This window comes from Globicephala melas, chromosome 15 (genome assembly GCF_963455315.2).
Source record: "Globicephala melas chromosome 15, mGloMel1.2, whole genome shotgun sequence".
Classification (NCBI taxonomy): domain Eukaryota; kingdom Metazoa; phylum Chordata; class Mammalia; order Artiodactyla; family Delphinidae; genus Globicephala; species Globicephala melas.
In genome coordinates, this window is record NC_083328.1 from 15,034,216 (window position 1) to 15,054,943 (window position 20,728).

Here is a 20,728-nt window from a genome sequence, read left to right on the forward strand (position 1 = left end):
TTTTTGTACAGTAGCTTCACATTCTCAGCTTGGTGGATGTTTAAAACAGACTCACTTTTGGGAACTTTTATGACTCTTGGAAGGTTCTAGCTAGACCCCTCTCTCTCCAGTCATTTCCGTGATCTAGGATAGATATATTTCAATTTTGGGTAATCCCTTGGGACCAGCCTTAGGGCATGAATGAACCCTATTGGACGAGATCATGTTGGCTGACTCATGAAAACACTCATAATACCTTGTCCCAACAAAACTTGGGTAGCACAGACTGATCCTAACTCAGCAGCTTCTCCTGGCTCACCCATCAAAGCCATTTCCTTAGTCAGAGTCAGCTGTTCTCAGGCCTTGTACTGCTTTAGCTTTCTCAGATGTGAATCATGCACTAGTCCTGGTCTTCTACCCGCAGGGGAGGTATATACAAAGCTGTACGAGTGGTCCCCTTGAAGCTGGCACATATGCTTATGGTCAAGGACACTTGACAGCAAAAGAGGCAACATTAATAAATAATTATGCCAGCAACTGTCCTGGGAAAATAAAATAGAATTATACCATAATACTGTTTTTTATTTTGCTTTCTTACATTATTGCATAGCATGAACACACTTCCATGTCATCAAATACATTTCTACATAATTTTTAAAGGACTGTAAAATATCCAATTTTATGGATGTGCCAAAGTCAATTCACATTTAGGTTACTTCGGGCTTATTCTTATCACAAATGATGAGTTAGTTGGCTGAACATGCAACAGAAATTTTAAAAAGAAAAAAAAGTCCAAGTCAGAAAATAAACTTACTCTGGTCAAGAATTAAATTATAGGTGGAAAAAATGTGATTTAAAGGATTTATTTTAAACCAGTTTATCATTTCAACCGAATTATCAACTGGACCACTTTATTTTCAGATAAAATGCTTTTGTCTGCTCAGGAACTTTGGCTCTAAAACGGTTGGAATAATTGGCTGGAGCTCAGAACACTGTCTTTTCTATTCTCTTAGCATCAAAATCCACAGGCTGCTGACCTGGCTCCTGGCACCACAGGTAAGTGTGGTGCTCTAGGCTCCTACAGCCTAGGAGTAGATTTCAGGGCATTCACTGCCTAAGGCCTATCTTCCAGAACTTTCATTTATCCCTGGAAACAGGGCAGCCTGATCAACATACCAGGAGGAGTGATAGTGCATGAAATGTACAGGCACTGCTCCCCCATGGTAGACACCCTCAAGGCACATCAGATATTCAACCAAAGGGTTGCCACCCAGCAAGACGCCAGGGGACAGGGTCTAGACTCCAGATGGAGACAATGATTATCTTGGGCTTTAAAGCAGTTTTGAAAAACAAACTCTAGTCTCTTTGCTCCAGCTCCTCACCTAACCCGAGCCCCTATGTTAGTAGACATGACTGCAACTGCCCTTAAGAGGAGGGTGGGCAATGCTAAGGATGAACACCCTCATCAAGCATTATACAGGGGCTTCCCTGGTGGCGCAGTGGTTAAGAATCCGCCTGCCAATGCAGGGGACACAGGTTCGAGCCCTGGTCCGGGAAGATCCCACATGTCACGGAGCAACTAAACCCATGCACCACAACTACTGAAGCCTGTGCTCTAGAGCCTGCGAGCCACAACTACTGAGCCCGTGCACCTCAACTACTGAAGCCCACGTGCCTAGAGCCCGTGCTCCACAACAAGAGAAGCCACCGCAATGAGAAGCCCGCGCACTGCAACGAAGAGTAGCCCCCACTCGCTGCAACTAGAGAAAGCCCGTGCGCAGCAACGAAGATCCAATGAAGCCAAAAAAAAAAAAAAATGATAGCATGACATTCATAAACACAAATATAATCTAAAATCTGGGAAGAGAATGTGGGTGAAATACTGAGGCTAGAAATGTAGAAATGGGAAAATGAACATAGAAAGGCCACTTAAAAGCATGATACTACAGAGTGAACACCAAGTCCATAAGAACATATGCCTTTAGAAGAATAAGGAGGGAGAGAGGGTATTTAAAGGAGCAGGTAGAGAGACAGGGGAGAGGCCAGAAGAGGCAAGAATGGTGTGTATCACAAGCCAGAGTGTACTTTCAAGAAAGTCAAGTCAGCACAGTTAAATGCAACACAATCATAGGAGACAATAACTGTGGTTTTTTAGTCACTGGCTTTGACTGGAAGGAAGTCAGGGGTAATCTCCAAGAAAACAATTTTAGTAACACTGGTAGTACACCTTTGTCACATCACAAAGGTGAGCTAGAGAATTAGAACTGAGGCTATGGGTTTTAGACAAGTTTAACGTGTTTGATAATAAAAAGAAAAACAAAAGAACGAAAAATGGGTAAAAATGGCAGAGGATTTTTGATATGGAGAAGAAAAAGATTTAAAGAATACCGAGAGGATGTATGAATAAAGAGAGAAAGAAAATGCGTCATGGAGATTTGCAACATCAAGGTATTTATGGACATCCAAACTAACACCTTCAAAATAAATTTGTGTTGTGTAAGTTTTTAAAATAATAAGTATATATTATCTGTTTAATCAGAAAAAAAGTAAGAGAGTCATTTCCACTTTGGAAAAATGTCAAATATGAACTGAATTTTTAAGAAGCATGCCTCTTTAAATCCCAGAGGCAGATGTTTGTAACACACTCAGTTAAGTATTTCAAAAGCGACTATTTTCCTTCACTGAGGTGCAAACACCCAAATGCTTGCTTCTCACCTGGATGAGTGTCTGGTGGGCTGTCTCTCTCCATCATCCACTGCTCCTCCTGCTCCAACTGAGTGATCACCTCTGGCTTATAAAGTTCATGCCCTATTCATGGGAAAAAATGTGTATCTTAGAATTTTATACTGGGAACAAAAATCTCTCTCAGAACTCATTTCCAACCTGTTTAATCTATAGGGCCTCCGGATTTGGAAAGGGGAGGCTTCAGAGGCAGCAAACTAAAGCTACCCATCTCAAAATCAGGACCTTTTACCTGAGAAGAAAGCAAAAAACAGAGGTCTCTGTCTCCAAAACTGATTAGCATTCTTCCATCCTGGCCTGAACTATATACACAAAAGCTTCGAAGGTTTTCACTACTAAAGGAAAGAAACCCATGTAGAATGAGTTCCAGTCTTACAGGGATGCCATCCTTACCCAGTGCAACCAGGTTGCTATAGTTCTCCAGCATCACGTCTCGGTAGAGGTTCTTCTGAGCAGGGTATAGCTGGTCCCACTCCTCTCTGGTGAATTCCACAGCCACATCCTGGAATGTCAGTGATTCCTGAAACACCAAGTACATCCTTGCTCAGCCAGAAAACTTTTTTTTACAGGGGCCCTTAGGGGAAGAGGCAAAGGTGCTGCAGTAGACAAAGGTTAGGATGTCTAAAGAGTTGTGCTGAAAGTCTTCAGGGCTCTGAGTAATCCAGGTCAAAATTTTGGAAGCAACAATTCTATCTTCTATCATCTTTCAAGACAGGTTTAAAAACATGCATGAAATAATGCTTGCTTTTAGGCTTTTTACAACCTGCTGCAGAGGAAACTCTCTCGTATCATCTAAACAATTAAAAAGCTACATGGAAAATTCATGCTATTAAGATTTCAGAATTGAAAGAATTCAGGATATGTTGAAATAGTGAAAGTAGGTATCAAGTTGGTGGATCATGTGTACAACCTTAACAGATTTTTAAGCTTTAGACAGAAGAGGAGAGAGAATATTCCAGTGTGTTTAAAAAAAAAAAAAAAAAAGGCAACAAGGGCAAATAGGTTGAGAGTAGAAGGCACGTGATGCATGTTGGGATCAGTAAAAGAAAAAGCCCATCCTCTCCCTTTCTCTTTCTATAATTTTCCTGGACTGTTTAAGAGTAAGTTGCAGAGGGACTTCCCTGGTGGCGCAGTGGTTAAGAATCCGCCTGCCAATGCAGGGGACACAGGTTTGAGCCCTGGTCTGGGAAGATCCCACATGCTGCGGAGCAACTAAGCCCGTGCGCCACAACTAACTGAGCCTGTGCTCTAGAGCCCGTGAGCCACAACTACTGAGCCTGCGTGCCACAACTACTAAAGCCCGTGCTCCTAGAGCCCGTGCTCCGCAACAAGAGAAGCCACCCAATGAGAAGCTGGCGCACCGCAACGAAGAGTAGCCCCCGCTCGCGGCAACTAGAGAAAGCCTGCGAGCAGAAACAAAGACCCAACGCGGCCAAAAATAAATAAATAAAAATAAATAAATTTATTAAAAAAAAGAGTAAGTTGCAGAGGTGATGCCCCTTTACCCCTAAAAAATTTGTTTATTTCCTAAATACAAGGAATTATCTTACGTAACAACAGGATGATCAAAATCAGTAAATTAACATCGATACAGTGCTGTTGTCTAAGCTATATACTTATTCCGATTTCACTAAATGTCCTAATAATGTCCTTTATAACAAAAATCAAGATTTTTGATTGTCTTGTATCTTTTGTCTCCTTGAATCTGCAGCAGTTCCCCAGCCCTTCTTTGTATTTCCTAACACTGACATTTTGAAAACACAGGCTAGTTATTTTGTAGAATAAACCTCAATTGGGGCTTGTCTAATGTCTCATCATGAGCAGATTCACACTATGCATTTATGGCAGGAATAGTTCAGGAGCGATGCTGGGTTCTTCTCAGTGAATTGTACGCATTGTTGACTAGTTCCATTACTGGCAATGTTAAATTTGATAATTTGGTTAAGGTGGTTACCTACCAGTAATTTCCCTTGGAAGATTACTATTGAATTCTGTAATTACTAAGTTTCTTGTGGGGGAGATACTTTGTTCCTCCTCAAACTTTCACCCACTCATTTTGGCTTTCACTGATAATTCTTGCCTGAACCAACTGTAATTTTCATGGTGCTTTTCTAATGCCAACACTCTTTGTACATTATTAGTTGGCTTTCTACTGTGCTGAAGAAGTTTCCCTTCCTATTTATTCATTAATTTATATGAGGTGGATTTACTTACTTATTTTATTCTGTAAGTTATAATCATTTACTATCACTATTTTAAAAATGCTCAGATGGTCCTAGATTTAGCCAGAAGCAGCCCCTTCAAACTCGCTTCTTTGTTCTTTTGAAATGTACCTATCATTCTTTGAGTACTTTACTTTTTGGGATAGAAAGATGTTCTTTCAAGGCTCATGTTGTGCTTTTCCTGCTCCAAACCTGGAATCAGCCATTTCTCAAAGGATCCCTGATTCCTTCTAATGGTCAAATACTGAGCAGCTCTGCTTCCCATTAGAAGATCTACAGGGTCACAGTCTGTCATGTTCTGCTCTGTTGGTCAAATATTGAGTGGCTATGTCTGGTTCCTTTTAATGGAGAATGGCACTTGGACACCAATATCTGGGCACTAGATGTGTCCAATGCTGCTGGAGTATTACTGCTTCTAGGCCCTCTCAGGGGTCGCACCTGGGAAAGAGAGGAATATACATAATGATGTATGTATACACACACAACTCCATACCCAATTCTGTATTTAGTTATATGTATTAAAACCCATGAGTCCACACTGACACCTCTAATTCTAATCCAACATGGCAAGGTTCATTCCATCCGCCTCTCTTTTCATATCTGTAATTCCCTTCTCTGACCATGAGAAACCTGGCTCCTATTATGCACAGTGAATTTGCTTATTTGCTCAATCCTAGAATGTAAAGAAAGTGGTTTCAGTATTGCTAACACGTGCCTCAGTGCAAAACAAGCTTACAAATGAGAGTTCACTGTTTAGAACTGTTTTGCTTTTAGCCTGAGGACATAGAGTATACATAACTATTTAGGTTCAAAAGTTAACTCCTTTTCAGTGTGGATATATCAGTAACTTGAAGTACAGTTTGGTTCAATTGTTTCTGTTTGTATTCAATTTTAAGCCCTCCTCCCATACCACCCCACTCCATTCCCCCTTTTTCACCCCAGTCCCATATAAGCCCTACAAGTAACCAAACTCATTAGACTCAAGTTTACCCTTCCAATGTCTCTTTTTGCTCAAACAAGCAAATAGATCTATATGCATATTTTTAAAATATTAATTTGTTTTTGCCGGGTCTTAGTTGCAGCAGGTGGGCTCCTTAGTTGTGGCTCACGGGCTCCTTAGTTGTGGCACGTGAACTCTTAGTTGCAGCATACATGTGGGATCGAGTTGCCTGACCAGGGATCAAACCTGGGCGCCCTGCATTGGGAGTGCAGAGTTTATCCAGTGCACAACCAGGGAAGTCCCTATATGCATTTTTTTTTTTTCGGTACGCGAGCCTCTCACTGTTGTGGCCTCTCCCATTGCGGAGCGTAGGCTCCGCACGCGCAGGCTCAGCGGCCATGGCTCACAGGCCCAGCCGCTCCACGTCATGTGGGATCTTCCCGGACCGGGGCATGAACCCGTGTCCCCTGCATCGGCAGGCAGACTCTCAACGACTGCGCCACCAGGGAAGCCCTATATGCATATTTTTATTTCCTCTTCTTTCTTACACAAAAGTAGCATTTTACAAATACTCTTTTGCACTTTGATATTTTTTCACTGAACAGCTTATCCTGGAAATCCCTCCACATCAATTCATAGATATCTTCCTCATTCTTTTTTATAGCGGGATGGGACAGTGTGAATGTTCCACAATTTATTTAACTAGTCTATTAACAGACATTTTAGCTGCTTTCTACTCTCTTGCTACTACAAATCATGCTGTAATGAATTATCTTTTATGTATATTATTCTGCAATTGCATGTAAGTCTACCTCTAGAATCCAAAAGAGCATATGAATCTGCAATTTTGATATATATTGTCAAACTGACCTCCACAGGGGTTGTATCAGTTCTGTAATTATCTATTGCTATATAACAATCCACCCCCAAATTTAGTGGCTCAAAACAACAACAATCATTTATTTTGCTCACAGAATCTGTAACATGCGCAGGACTCAGTGAGACTAGCTCATCTTTGTTCCATTTTGTTTCAGCTGGGGCGGCTCAACTTTGGGCTGTAGGATTCACTTTTAAGAGGCTCATTCATGTGGCTGGCAAGTTGGTGCTGGCTGTCAGCTGTGAGCTCAACCAGGGGCCTCAGGTTCTCTCCATACGGGCCTCTCCACAGGCTGCTTGGGCTTCCTCACGGCATGGTAGCTGGACCCCAAATGCAAAACTCCCAAGAGAACCAGCTTTCATCATCCAGCCTCAAGAGTCACATAGCTTCACTAAAAAAAGAGGTGATATATGTATATGTATAACTGATTCACTTTGCTGCACAGCAGAAACTAACACAACATTGTAAATCAACTAGACTCCAATAAAAATTAAAAAAAAAAGAGAGTCACATAGCTTCAGTTCCACCACAGTCACAGGCCTGCCCAGATCCAAGGGGAAGTAACACACTCCCACATCTCTTGATAGAAGAGGATTTAAATCATAGTATATGAGGAGCCTATGGAATGGGAGAAATTGTGCCATTTTCAGAAAATACAATCTGCTACTGTCTACCCTCTGAATGTAAACATTCACATCCCTCCTACATGCAAAATACACTCATCTTCCTCAAGACTCCCATGTTTCACCCCGTTAGAGCGTCAGTGTGAAGTCCAGGATCTTGTCACCTGTATCAGGTCCACATGCAGATGAGGATCTTTGAGCACAGTTCCTCAGGTACAGTTCCTTGAAAGCTTTCTCCCTATTTTTCCTTCTGTGAGCTAAAGAAGTAGTTATCTGGCCCCCACCCTCTACCCTTCACAAACTCGAAGTGGTGGGAAAGGCATAGAAATAACCACTAGAGACACTCCCATTCAAGTACACAGCAATTCATAGCAATTCTAAAATGTAGCTGAGCTGGGCACGTGTTGAGAGATGTGAATGACAAATAGTTTTATTTTCAAGCTCAGTAATTCCTGGTTCCTTTATATTTATTTTTTAAAAATTTAAATATTGTTTATGTACAATATTATATGCTACAGGTATAGAGTATAGTGATTCACAAATTTAAAGGTTATACTCCATTTATAGTTATTATAAAATACTGGCTATATTCCCTGTGTTGTATATCCTTGTAGCTTATTTTATACATAATAGCTTATACCTCTTAATCCCCTACCAATTGTATTGCCCCTCTCTGCTTCCCTCTCCCCAATAGTTTGTTCTCTATATCTGCAAGTCAGCTTTTTTTGTTTTATTCACTAGTTTGTTGTGTTTTTTAGATTTCACGTGTAAGTGATATCATACAGTATTTGTCTTTCTCTGACTTATGTCATTTAGCATAATGCCCTCCAAGTTCATCCCTGTTGCTGCAAATGGCAAAATTTCATTCCTTTTTATGACCGAGTAGTATTTTGTTGTGTATATATATACCACATCTTTATCCATTCATCTGTTGATGGACACTGAGGTTGCTTCCACATCTTGGCAATTGTAAATGCCACTCTGATCACTGGGGTGCATGTATCTTTTCAAATTAGTGTTTTAGATTGCCGGGTCATGTGGTAGTTCTATTTTTAGTTTTTTTGAGAGACCTCCATACTGTTTTCCACAGTGGCTGCACCAATTTACATTCCCACCAACACTGTATGAGGGTTCCCTTTTCTCCACATCCTTGCCAAAATTTGTTATTTGTGTTCTTTTTGATGGCAGCCATTCTGACAAGTGTGAGGTGATATCTCATTGTGGTTTTGATTTGCATTTCACTGGTGATTAGCAATGTTGAGCATATTTTCATGTCTGGTTCCTGTATATTTCTTTTTTTATCTTCTTTTTCCTCTAGCATTTTACTTTAGGCAGCCAGAAGCTGCCAGTTGGCACTTTCAATCTTCTACCTGTAAATCTCAAGTAGATCGTTGAGTCCATTAAGTATATTTCCTATTTTCCTTGTTACTGAAGGTGACAGTGTTGACCAAAATTCCTCTTCAAGCTTCCCCTTTCCTCCAGCTCATAGTAAGATTTTCCTTATTATCCTTTAGGCCTTGTGAAAGGTCCCATAGGCCTCCACTAACTCTCCTTGAGGCTGTTATGATTCTACTAATAATCTTTTCCTTTCCATCTTCTGCCCTTTGTTCAACTGGCTCTGCTGCAAAGCTGATGCCACATGTTCTGTGTTGGTTTTGGTAGCACACCACTTCCAGGTAACAAAATCTGTACCAGTTATTTATCTATCGCTGCATAATAAACCATCTCAAAACTTGGGGGATTAAAACAGCAACTGTCATTGATTTTGCTCACAAATCTGTAATCTGGGCATAACTTAGTGAGGACAGCTTGCCTCTGATCTACATGGCATCAGCTGGGAGGGCGTGACTGTAGTTTGGAGAGTCTACTTTCAAGATGGCTCACTCACATGGCTGGCAAGTTGGTACTGGCTCTCAGCTGAGAGCTCCGCCAGGTCTGTGGGCCTTGGTTCCTCTCCATGTAGGTTTCTCCATGAGCTGTTTGGATTTGTGTGTGTGTGTGTGGCAAGGTGGCTGGATTTAGACCAAGCATCATGAGAGAATGAAGCGGAAGTCTTACTGCCTCTTATGACCTGCCTTGAAAGCCACATAGTTTCACTTCTACTGGTCACAAGCTTGCACAGATTCAATGGAGGGAACACTGACATCGATGTCTCTTGATGGGATGAATGTCAAAGTCATTGTATAGAAAGCATTTTGGATGGCAGATATATTTGGTCATTTTTCTGGAAATGCAATCTGCCGCACACTCACATTAGCAATGTAAGAGAGTGTCTGTTTTCCCAAAGCTTTGCCAAGAGAGTATGTTATCAAGCTTGTGGAAAATATCAACCCCGTAGGAAATACAAAGCTTGGTGATAAAATGTCAAGCTTTCTCTAGTTTTAATTTAAATTTCCTCTTCTTATGAGTACAGATAAACATTTTTCCTGTGTTTAAGATGCATTTGAATTTTCTTTCCTGTGAATTGTCTTTTTATGTTGTTTTTCAATCGGACTCCTAATCTCTTACCTGATTTAGAGGAGTGTTTTATTATTATTATAAAGACTACTATTATTATTAGAAAGATTACCCCACTACAATTTGAGTAGCAAAAATATTTTTCCGAATTTGACATGTCTTTTTACTTTGCTTACAGTTTTCTTTTCTCATACAGATTTTTGGGTATTTTTAAAGAGTTGAACCCATCAATTTTTTCTTTTATGGCTTCTGGATTCTCAGTTGTAATTAGAAAGTCTTTACTCAGTGAACACTATAAAGGAATTCTCCCATTTTATTCTTGTGTAACTTCTATGGCTTAATTTTTCACATTTAAATATTTGATCAATTTGAAGACTATTCTGATGTAAAGTATGGGGTATGGATTCAACTTTACCTTTTTCCAGGTGGCTCCACAGAAATACCATCAATTATTGAATAAACCATCTTTTCACCACTGGTTTGAGATGTGACCTATATTATATGCTAAATTCCTATTTGTTCAACAGATATTTATTCAGTGCTTCCTACATGCCAACTATAGGGCTTGAGATATACTAGTGAACAAGAGACTAAAATTCTCTTCCTTTATGAAACTCTAGCAGAGGAAGTAGAAGATAAACATGATAACTAGGTAAATTACATAGTGTGTTAGAAGATAAAAGAAGAGTAGAGGAAGAGTGTTTGAGAATGTTGAGGTGAGGCAGTTGCAATTTTATAAAGGTGGTCAGGAAAGATATAATTGAAGAGGTGACAATGGAGAAAAGACTTGAAAAGTTAACAGTACAAAGGCAAGAGTGTTTGTGGCATGATCAAGGAAGATGAATGAGGCCAGGGTAGATAGAGTGGAATGAGCAAGGAGGAGAAGTAAACGATGAAGTCAGAGAGGTAACAGGTCCGGATTCTGTAGGACTATTTAGGCCATCATAAGGACTTTGGCTTTTACTATGAGTGAAATGGGAGCCATGCGTTTTGAGCACAGGAGTGACATGGTCTGATCTACCATTATCCTGCTATTTCCTGGGCTACATCTTTTTTTTTTTTTTAACATCTTTATTGGAGTATAATTGCTTTACAATGGTGTGTTAGTTTCTGCTTTATAACAAAGTGAATCAGCTATACACATACATATATCCCTGTGTCTCCTCCCTCTTGCATCTCCCTCCCACCCTCCCTATCCCACCCCTCTAGGTGGTCACAAAGCACCGAGCTGATCTCCCTATGCTATGCAGCTGCTTCCCACTAGCTATCTATTTTACATTTGGTAGTGTGTATATGTCCATGCCACTCTCTCACTTCGTCCCAGCTTCCCCTTCCCCCTCCCCGTGTCCTCAAGTCCATTCTCTATGTGGGCTACATTTTTTGAAGTCATCTTTTTTCTTCCTTTGTCTTTATCCCTCTCACTAATCTCAGCTGTTTCCCAGAGCAAAGCACTCAAGTCCACCTATTTTTCTCCATCTTCTAATTTTAAGGTATTACTTTCTATCATCTAGAATACTGCAGTAGCTTCCTAAGGGATCTCTCCCCTTTCCTTTCTTGCCTTTCACAAATGCACTTACTATCTAGCATGCACCAGGGTGATGTTTAAAGTAGAATTCAGTTACTTATTATGTTATTACCTTGCTTAAATTCTCTCAAAGGCTTTCCACTGCACTTAGAATAAAAACTGAACTTCTTATCATGGTCATAAAGCCCTGTATACGTAGCCCCTGCATACTTCTCCAAGCTTATTCCAAGTCCCCCTCTCCGTCCATCCAACAACAGTGGCCTTCTTTTGATTTCTCAAATATACCCATAGTTTTTGTACATGATGTTTAGCACATGCCTAAAATGCTCTTTTCCATTTACTTTTTTTTTTTTTCCAAATCTGCTTTTTTATTGACCTCAGAAGCTGTCATCAAGCTTCATTATATCCAATTCAGTTTTCTCTGGTACACTGTTCATAATTTTAAAATTTTTTTAAATAAATTCATTTTATTTATTTATTTATTTATGGCTGTGTTGGGTCTTCGTTGCTGCACGCAGTCTTTCTCTAGTTGCAACGAGCAGAGGCTACTCTTTGTTGCGGTGCACGGGCTTCTCACTGTGGTGGCTTCTCTCGTTGCGGAGCATGGGCTCTAGGTGCGTGGACTTCAGTAGTTGTGGCTCGCGGGCTCTAGAGCGCAGGCTCAGTAGTTGTGGCGCAGGGCTTAGCTGCTCTGCGGCATGTGGGATCTTCCCGGACCAGGGCTCAAAGCCCTGTCCCCTGCATCGGCAGGCGGATTCTTAACCCTTGCACTGCCTGGGAAGCCCTAAAATATTTTTGAACAGGTGTATTTATACGGTTCAAAAAAGGTCTCACATTCCTGGTACAATTGACCTGGTCCCCACCTCCATTCCCACAGATAATCGCTATTATCAGTATTTTATGTATTCTTCTAGAGTTTCTTCGTGTAAATATAAGCAGATACAAATTTCTTATTCTTTCCAGTGTCCTGGTGTCCAGATATACAGCAGTTCAACTGGCTTGCAACCTGTGAACAGATGTTGCTATGAGGTTGTAGAGATGGTCTACTTACTTTTTATAACTCCTATATTCTCCTTCACATCCCACCTTAAATTTCGCTTCCCCAGAAAGTTCTTCCCTGATTCCCTAATGCATATTCACAATGCCTTATTCTTATTATGTATAATAAACATCTCAATTTGCAATTCCTTAGTATATCTGCTGAATGTCTGTCTCTGCTAAACAACTTGGGTTTAGGACCATGTCTGTTTTGCTCACTGATGTAGTTCTGATGCCAAGCACAATTTCTGGCACATAGCAACTGCTCAAAAAATATTTATTGAATGAATGAATCATCTTTCTTCTGAACAAAGTAAATGGTTCTGGAAAATTAAAGCAAACTCCTCTGGCTAGAATGCCAAGAAACAGATATGCTACCTTAGTTCTCAATGTCTTTCTATCCCTGTCTGTGGGGAGCCTTACAATTAAGAGTAAACTGAATGAATCTATTCCTTGCAACCCAAAGCACTGATGTACCAAATAAATGCTAAAGCTCGGCAGACAGTCTCCTTATGGTCCCTGCTCTTGCTCAAGTTCTATTTCCTGTCTTCTCTAACGTCCAAATACTACCTGATATCAGCACAAATTCAAACTCTCCTTTCCTCATGAAGTCTTTCCTCGCGCCTCCATTCTTTTTTTGCCCTTTCTTTTTTTTTAAATTTATTTTTATTTTTTTGGCTGCATCAGGTCTCAGTTGTGGTGCGTAGGCTCTTCATTGCGGCATGCGGGCTTCTCTCTAGTTGCAGTGTGCAGGCTCCTCTCTAGTTGTGGCGTGCAGGTTTTCTTCCTCTAGTTGTGGCACGTGGGCTCCAGGGCGCGGGGGCTCTGTAGTTTGTGGTATGCGGGCTCTCTAGTTGAGGCACCCGGGGGCTCAGTAATTGTGGTGTGTGGGCTTAGCTGCCCTGCGGCATGTAGTATCTTAGTTCCCTGGCCAGGGATTGAAGCTGCGACCCCCTGCATTGGAAGGCGGATTCTTTACCACTGGACCACCAGGGAAGTCCTGGCCCCCTCCAGTCTTATTTATTTATTTATGGCTGCGTTGGGTCTTCATTGCTGCGCGCGGGCTTTCTCTAGTTGTGGCGAGCGGGGGCTACTCTTTGTTGCGGTGTGTGGGCTTCTCATTGCAGTGGCTTCTCTTGTTGGGGAGCACAGGCTCTAGGCGTGTGGGCTTCAGTAGTTGTGGCACGTGGGCTCAGTAGTTGTGGCTCGTGGGCTCTAGAGCACAGGCTCAGTCGTTGTGGCGCATGGGCTTAGCTGCTCCGCAGCATGTGAGATCTTCCCGGACCAGGGCTCGAACCCATGTCCCCTGCACTGGCAGGCGGATCTCTCAGATTACCAGGGAAGGCCCCGCCACTCCAGTCTTAATTGGACTTCTCTCCTCTCTGAGCACCTGCTGTATTTGTTGTCTTTGACATTCAGAGAAGAACCTAACATTACACTTTTCTGAATATTAATTGTGTGATGTAGGCTTTAAAAAATCTCCTCCAATCAGTTTGCTACCTGTGGATAATGATTATCTCATAACAACATGGAACAACAGAAATCCTCCTTTCTGAAGCAATCGAGACTGGTATCTGGTATGTACCAGCTAGTTAAAGTGGGGTTCCATAAACAATATCTCAAAGATTTAAACATTTAAATTTAAAATACATAAGTGTACATTTATTCCCTTATCTTTTGATATGAGAATGATTTTAATGATTGAGTGCCCATATCCAAAATGTATCACTTTCTGTTTCATTAAATCAAAACAAGCAAATGACTCTTAGGAAATAATACTGGTATAGAACCCTGAGAGTTTTAGGATTTTCCTTCACTGTTTTACAGTTTTGCTCACACCTAATTTGACAGCAATATTTTAAAAGGTGACTGGCATTTACTGAGTCTTTCCAAAGCATTCAACTAGTTTTCATAGAAACAACTTATCATACTTATACCTCATAGAGGTTTACATCATACTTAATCAAATTGTAACAACTGGTTTAAACAGGTTTTGGAAGAGATACAACAGATTCTTGATAAATATTAACTTGTGGCAGCAGATGTTCTCAGGTACATTAACAGTCCTGTTACCTTCAAGCAGTCACAGTGACTTGGGCATCATTCATTGTTTGCAGACAGAGTGGCAAATGTTGTTTGAATTCTAGTGAGCTATTTAAGGGAAGGGTGATTAAAACACAGTCTATGGCTTCTTGTGTTACCTTTACAACATCTAGCTCAGACATGAGTCCATGATCTGGTAAAAATGCTGAAGGAGAGAAGAGCTATAAAGGGGCACATAAGGAGAGTGGGAAACATCCCGTAGAGATCAGCATCTGTCACAAAAGTCTCAAGTGCTCTGGATTTTGGGGGCTTAGTACTTCTGAAAATTGAAAAATAAAAGTGCCCGCATTCTGAGAACTATAATAGCATTTCAGAGGAGAGTAAAACTGAACTTACCTGAGACCACTGTATCTGTGATCCAACATTCATTTCCTTCTCCATGTTTCCCTCCTGGGAAAGTACAGCATTCTGAGAAGGCATTACTGGGAAAAAGAGAGAAGAAGAATCTTGTCAACGTATGACATTAAGGCTGAACCTAAATCTTGGGCCTTTTGTTTTGGATTAGGATGGCAAATGGCTTAGAGAGAAGCCCTCTAAGACATAAGCCTAAAGGCTGGGTGACTTAACTGTGACATTCTTGTTCCTCTATCACATTGAGGAACATAATGCAGGACTTTCTCTCCTCTGTAGTATAACTCCACTTGTTGTGACATATGGGAAGCTCAAAGGTGCTTACTGGTTTTCAGCCCTAGCTACACACTTGGGGAATTTTTAAAAGATGCCAGCACTTAGCCCCTATTCCCAGAGATTTGGATTTAATGGTCTAGGGTGATCCTGGGCAACAGCATTTTAAATTCTGAAGTCTCCAAGTGATTCTAAGTGGGAAATGAGAACCACTGAGATGAGGTGATGCAGAGAACATATGTTAAGGGCCTATTCTTACCCTTTAAGGGGATAAACTCATCCCTAACCTCAAACTCCAGACTCTTTAGGATGACCCTTCTAATACAGAAATGAGATTTCACTCTTTTCATTTTTCAGAATGTTCGCTTTCCTTTTTGAGTACCTGGATTCAGTCCTCCACCAGGATGACTACACCTCTTTGCAGTTCTTAAGTTGTAATGTCCCCAAAGCCTTGTTCTCTTCTAGTATGACAGTCAGGAGATACACCAGTACTAGCAGCTTCAGTATCCTTGTCAGTCCCTGAAGGCTGATTTGTCCCAGTGCCTTATAGGAAACAGCCACTCCCAGGCATTAAAGGTGCCTCAACTCATGAGAGGGTCAGGAGCCAGTGGATATCCATGATAATGACTTCTGCTTCCCAGGAGCAGCCACTCTCAGAATCTTGCCTTGTTCATGCAGAGTTGAGATGCAGAGGTTCCTGAAAGTGGCTATTACATTCGTTTTTCTCCCTAAAGGCATCAATCCTTCATGTACAGACTTCACTATGATATTCAGATCTGCCTCCTGGTTGAGCAGTTTCAGGTTGAGCAACTGTAATGAGATGCACCAGAGTCAGCAGAAGAAATCCAGCAGTGTCAGTCACCTAGGGACCTAGGGAGTCTATAAAGACATACAAACTATTCATTCATGAAGATAGAGCCCCGTAGGATGTGGAATTCTTTAAAACAAGCAAAAAGCATTTTTAAAATTTCTCAGATTACAAAGAGCAGAGATGTACAGATGCATCAACTACAACAAACTTAGCCTCAGTCCTCTCCCACCTTCTTCTCAGAACAGAAAACATGTGGTCCTTGCCCAGAGGCAGACTTTCAGATAGAGTTTTCTCCTCAGAAAGAAGAAAAAACAGGTGTTTCACCAATACCAACAACAGAGTGAAGTGTACTGATCTGCTAATAATCAGGAGAGAATACACTTGTTCTCTGCTCACAAAAGTTGACCTGAAAAACTTTTCTCAAAAACTATTGATAGAAATGAAGAATGAAGTCATTTCTGAGAAGAAAAAGAGAAAACTGCAGTTCCAATGGAGTGGCCCTGTTAGATAAGGAAGCCATTCAAGCCAAGACATGGCACAATTCTAACATTTTACAACCAGTTGACTAAGACGCAGACCTTTCAAGAGTAATTTTAAAGCACTTTAAGAACCAGGTCCTTATTTTACCAAGCAAAAGCTCTAAAAAGGTCCTATGGTCTGAAGAGTCAGATAGAATCTACAAGGATGTCCTGAGGTTTCAAACCCAATCACCTGAAAACCATTTATTCACAACAACGAAAACAGCACTAACCATGTTAGTGGACAGGGTTTCTCCTTTATATGTGTGAACCCAAGGCAATGAAGAACATTTCAAATATATTATACATTGTATACAAATATAGCTAGTTTGAGAATACTTTTTTTTTTTTTTTTTTTGTGGTACGCGGGCCTCTCACTGTTGTGGCCTCTCCTGTTGCTCAGCACAGGCTCCGGATGAGCAGGCTCAGCGGCCATGGCTCCTGAGCCCAGCCGCTCCGCGGCATGTGGGATCCTCCCGGACCGGGGCACGAACCCGCGTCCCCTGCATCGGCAGGCGGACTCTCAACCACTGCGCCACCAGGGAAGCCCGAGAATACTTTTTAAAAAAATATTTATTTACTTATTTATTTGGTTGCGCTGTCTTAGTTGTGGCAGGTGGGCTCCTTAGTTGCAGTTCGTGGGCTCCTTAGTTGTGGCATGCGAACTCTAAGTTGCGGCATGCATATGTGATCTAGTTCCCTGACCAGGGGTTGAACCCCTGCCCCCTGCATTGGGAGCGCAGAGTCTCAACCACTGTGCCACCAGGGAAGTCCCCTGAGAATACTTTTTATGGCATCTGATGGGACTAGGGTTCCTTAAAATACACCTTTGGAAATGCTGATTTAGTTCTCAGTTCCTTGGTTTAATGAAGGATTCTGAGTTTAATGAATTCTTGGCTTAATGAAGCTCTAATCACCGAGCTAAGTGAAAGAGCTGGTTCTAGAACACTTAGGTCTTCTGATTCAGCCCTGGGCTCTTTCTAGTATACGCTAAAGTCCTTTTTGCTACTTGTTTTCTCCCTTTTCCTTAAAAAAAAATCTGATCCCTTTCTTTTAATAATTTCCCTTTTAATTCCTATATTGGAAAGAACAGAAAAAGAGAACAACTCCCGACCCACAAACTGTGCAATTTCTCATACAACAAACGGGTGGAGCTTTCCAGAGAGAGAGACTGCAGAATTGCCAGTCTTTTTCAAACAAGTAACCATGATGGCTGGGAAAGTAACAAATTCCCTTGACTGCTTAAAGAATACTAGAATTATAGTCAATTCAGAGGAAGGATGATTCTGGCTTAACAGTTTTCATTTTCACCCCAAGCTCTTCCAAAAATCTGAGTAACTTCACTGCCCATAGAAAATCTATGCCATGGTTCTCAATCTGGGCTGTGCATTGGACTCAGCCCAGATTTAAAATGACACTACAGATGCATATATATAGGGCCAGATGCATATATATATATATATATATATATATACACACACACACACATGGCAAGGCTCTACCCAAGAGCTACTAAATCAGAATCTGTCGAGAAGAATTCTGGCATCCACATATTTTTTAAATGCTCCACAAGTGATTCTGATGCAAGCAAGAACTCAGAACAACTATCAGAGCCTTTTGTTTCCTTCACACCCTCAATCCCAATGATTTTCATCATCATTCTACTTCAGTCACCCACTTCCAGGGCTGAACCACTTCTGAAATCTTTCTTACCTTACACAACACTAGACTGTGAATCGGGAGACCTAGGTTCTAGGCTAGATGGGGAAGAAAATGAAGGCAGGAGTAGTGGTTTAATAGATGCAGGGAAAATAGACAAAAGAGCAGTGTTTATCAAAGTGTGGTCTGAAGATCACTTGAATCATGGTATTTGTTGAAAAGCAGACTCACTGGTCCTATCCTAGATCTCATGAAATAGCACCTCTGGAGATATTATTGGCCCAAGAATTTGCATTACAAAGTTATTTCTTCCCTGGAATCAGTCCGTTCCCTCCAGCCTCCCTACAGGCACGAACCTAGCACCTATCTTCTCATTCCTAGATCTTCAACTTTATCTTTCACTTTTATTGACTCCTTCCTATCATCATTTAAAATCATTTAAAGTCTCTCCCAACATTAAAATTTTTCACTGGCTTTTACACCCCTTTGCAACTACCATTCTTTATTTATTCAAGGCTACAACTCTTCAAAGGATTGTCGATACTTGTCTCTACTTCCTCATTACCCATTTATTTTTCAATTCTCTGTAATCTTGCTTCTGTTCTGCCATCAGCACTCCCCTGAAATTGCTCTGGTCAAGAATACCAAACTCTCTTTTGTAGTTCATGCAATGGACCTCATTACTTCTTGCTTTCTTGAGCTCTGATGGTATCTGGTACTGCTGACAGCTGCGTCTTGCTTTACTTCAGTGGGCTATGTTCTAATCCCTTTTCCTCTGCCTACCATTCACATATTGTTGTTCCTTAGGATTTTCCAAAATCTACTCTCGCCCTCTCCACACTTGAAGTGAAGGGACCTTTAAAAGATTTGAACCTGACTCTATCAGTCCCTCACTTGAAATTCTTCAGCAGCTTCCTTAGGCTGGAGTACAAAGCCATGAAGAAACCTACGACCTGCTTCCTGTTCCCTCTCAAGCCACTCTGCTGTTTGCTTTGGAGGGTTCATACACAGCATCTTGCTTTTAGGTGTTTAAATGTGCCATGTGTGGGATCCACCCCCACCTCCTCCCCTAGCAATACCTACGCTTCCTTCAGGTCTCAGCTTAAATCAAGTAAGATTTTGACATCACGGACGAAGTGAGGCCCCCTTGTTCACACCTTCCTTCTTTAGGTAGCACTTTTTATTGTTGTAATTATTGTACAGTTATCCATCTTTATTTATACCTCACTACTGTGTGATGTTAACCTCCATGAAGGCATGAATCTGTTCTGTCTTGCTTAACTATTCTAATTTCAAGGTCCTGTATGTGATTCATAGTAGATATGTATCAAATATTTGCTCATTGAGTAAATGAAAGGGTTCTGGTGTTTGCTCTTCTATTTTTTATTTTTTTTAAGTTATTTTTATTTTTATTTTTTTGCGGTACGCGGGCCTCCCACTGTTGTGGCCTCTCCCGTTGTGGAGCACAGGCTCAGGACGCGCAGGCTCAGCGGCCATGGCTCACAGGCCTAGCCACTCCGCGGCACGGACCCGTGTCCCCTGCATCGGCAGGCGGACTCTCAACCACTGCGCCATCAGGGAAGCCCTATTTTTTAACTTTCTATTTTGAACCAATTTTAGACTTACAGTTAAGCTGCAAAAGTAGTACTCAGTTCTTAAATACCATTTACCCTACTTGTCCTAATATTAATATTTTACGTAACCATGGTACAATGATCAATACCAGGAATTTAACAATATTATTAATTCAAATTATTCAAATTTCACCAGTTTTTCCACTAATATTCTCTGATCCAGGATCCCACGTCGCATTTAGTTTTTATTTTTCCTGAGTCTCCTCCAATCTGTAACAGCTCCCCAGGTTTTCTGTCTTTCATGAGCTTGATACTTTTGAAGAGTACTAATGAATTATTTTGTACAATGTCCCTCAATTTGGGTTTGTCTGATGTTTTCTCAGGGTTGGAATAAAGTTAAGATTTTTAGCAAGAATGACACAGAAGTGATGTTGTGTCTTTCTTAGTGCATAATATGAATGGGCTTATGATGTAGATATGTCTTATGAATGGTAACATTGACCATTATCACCTGGTTAAGGTGGTGTTTACCAGGTTTCTCCACTGCAACAATTATTAATATGGTGTTTGCTTAATGGTGATTTCTCTACTTCCCTCTTTCCTACTAATTATTAATTGGAATTTCTCCATAAGGAAAAGCTGTTCCTGGGCTCTAATTTATTTATATCTGTATGGATTTATGGATATTTGTTTTATTCTATGAGTTAAAATACAAAACATTATTATTTTATTATACAAACTGTTCCAGCTTTGGCCATTAGGAGGCTCCTGTGTTACTCTAACCAGCTCAGCTATTTTGAACACTTCCTGGCACCATAAGATGTTCTAGGCTCTTGTATTTTCCCTGACCATCCCTGGAATCAGCCACTTCTCCAAAGAGCCCTGGTTCCATTTATTGGAAAAGTGTTTAGACACAAAAATCTGGGTACCAGGTGTGCTGCTTGCTACTGGTGTATTATTGCTTCTAGGCCCTCCAGGAGACTGAGCTACGAAGTATATATGTATGCATATCAACCACACATATACATACTTCTAT

At 41.0% G+C, this 20,728-nt stretch overlaps 2 protein-coding genes across 6 annotated transcripts in view; one reads left to right on the plus strand and one right to left on the minus strand.

Annotated features, from left to right (window-relative positions):
* SEPTIN14 (septin 14) overlaps positions 1-20,728 on the plus strand; it is an 80,728-nt gene that overhangs the window by 13,767 nt on the left and 46,233 nt on the right. The gene's annotated exons all lie outside the window — the stretch shown is intronic.
* The window catches only part of ZNF713 (zinc finger protein 713), a 35,364-nt gene that overhangs the window by 9,066 nt on the left and 5,570 nt on the right, over positions 1-20,728 (minus strand). For 2 of the 3 annotated variants that reach the window (XM_060284053.2, XM_060284052.2), the window contains exons 2-5: positions 15,513-15,940; positions 14,843-14,928; positions 3,115-3,241; positions 2,695-2,787 (exon numbers count right to left, since the gene is read on the minus strand). In XM_060284053.2, the coding sequence (XP_060140036.1) occupies positions 2,695-2,787; positions 3,115-3,241; positions 14,843-14,926 (304 nt within the window). In that variant the 5' untranslated portion in view covers positions 14,927-14,928; positions 15,513-15,940. Of the gene's footprint in view, positions 1-2,694; positions 2,788-3,114; positions 3,242-6,855; positions 7,152-14,842; positions 14,929-15,512; positions 15,941-20,728 lie in introns of all 3 variants that reach the window. The other variant, XM_060284054.2, reaches the window with a different exon arrangement.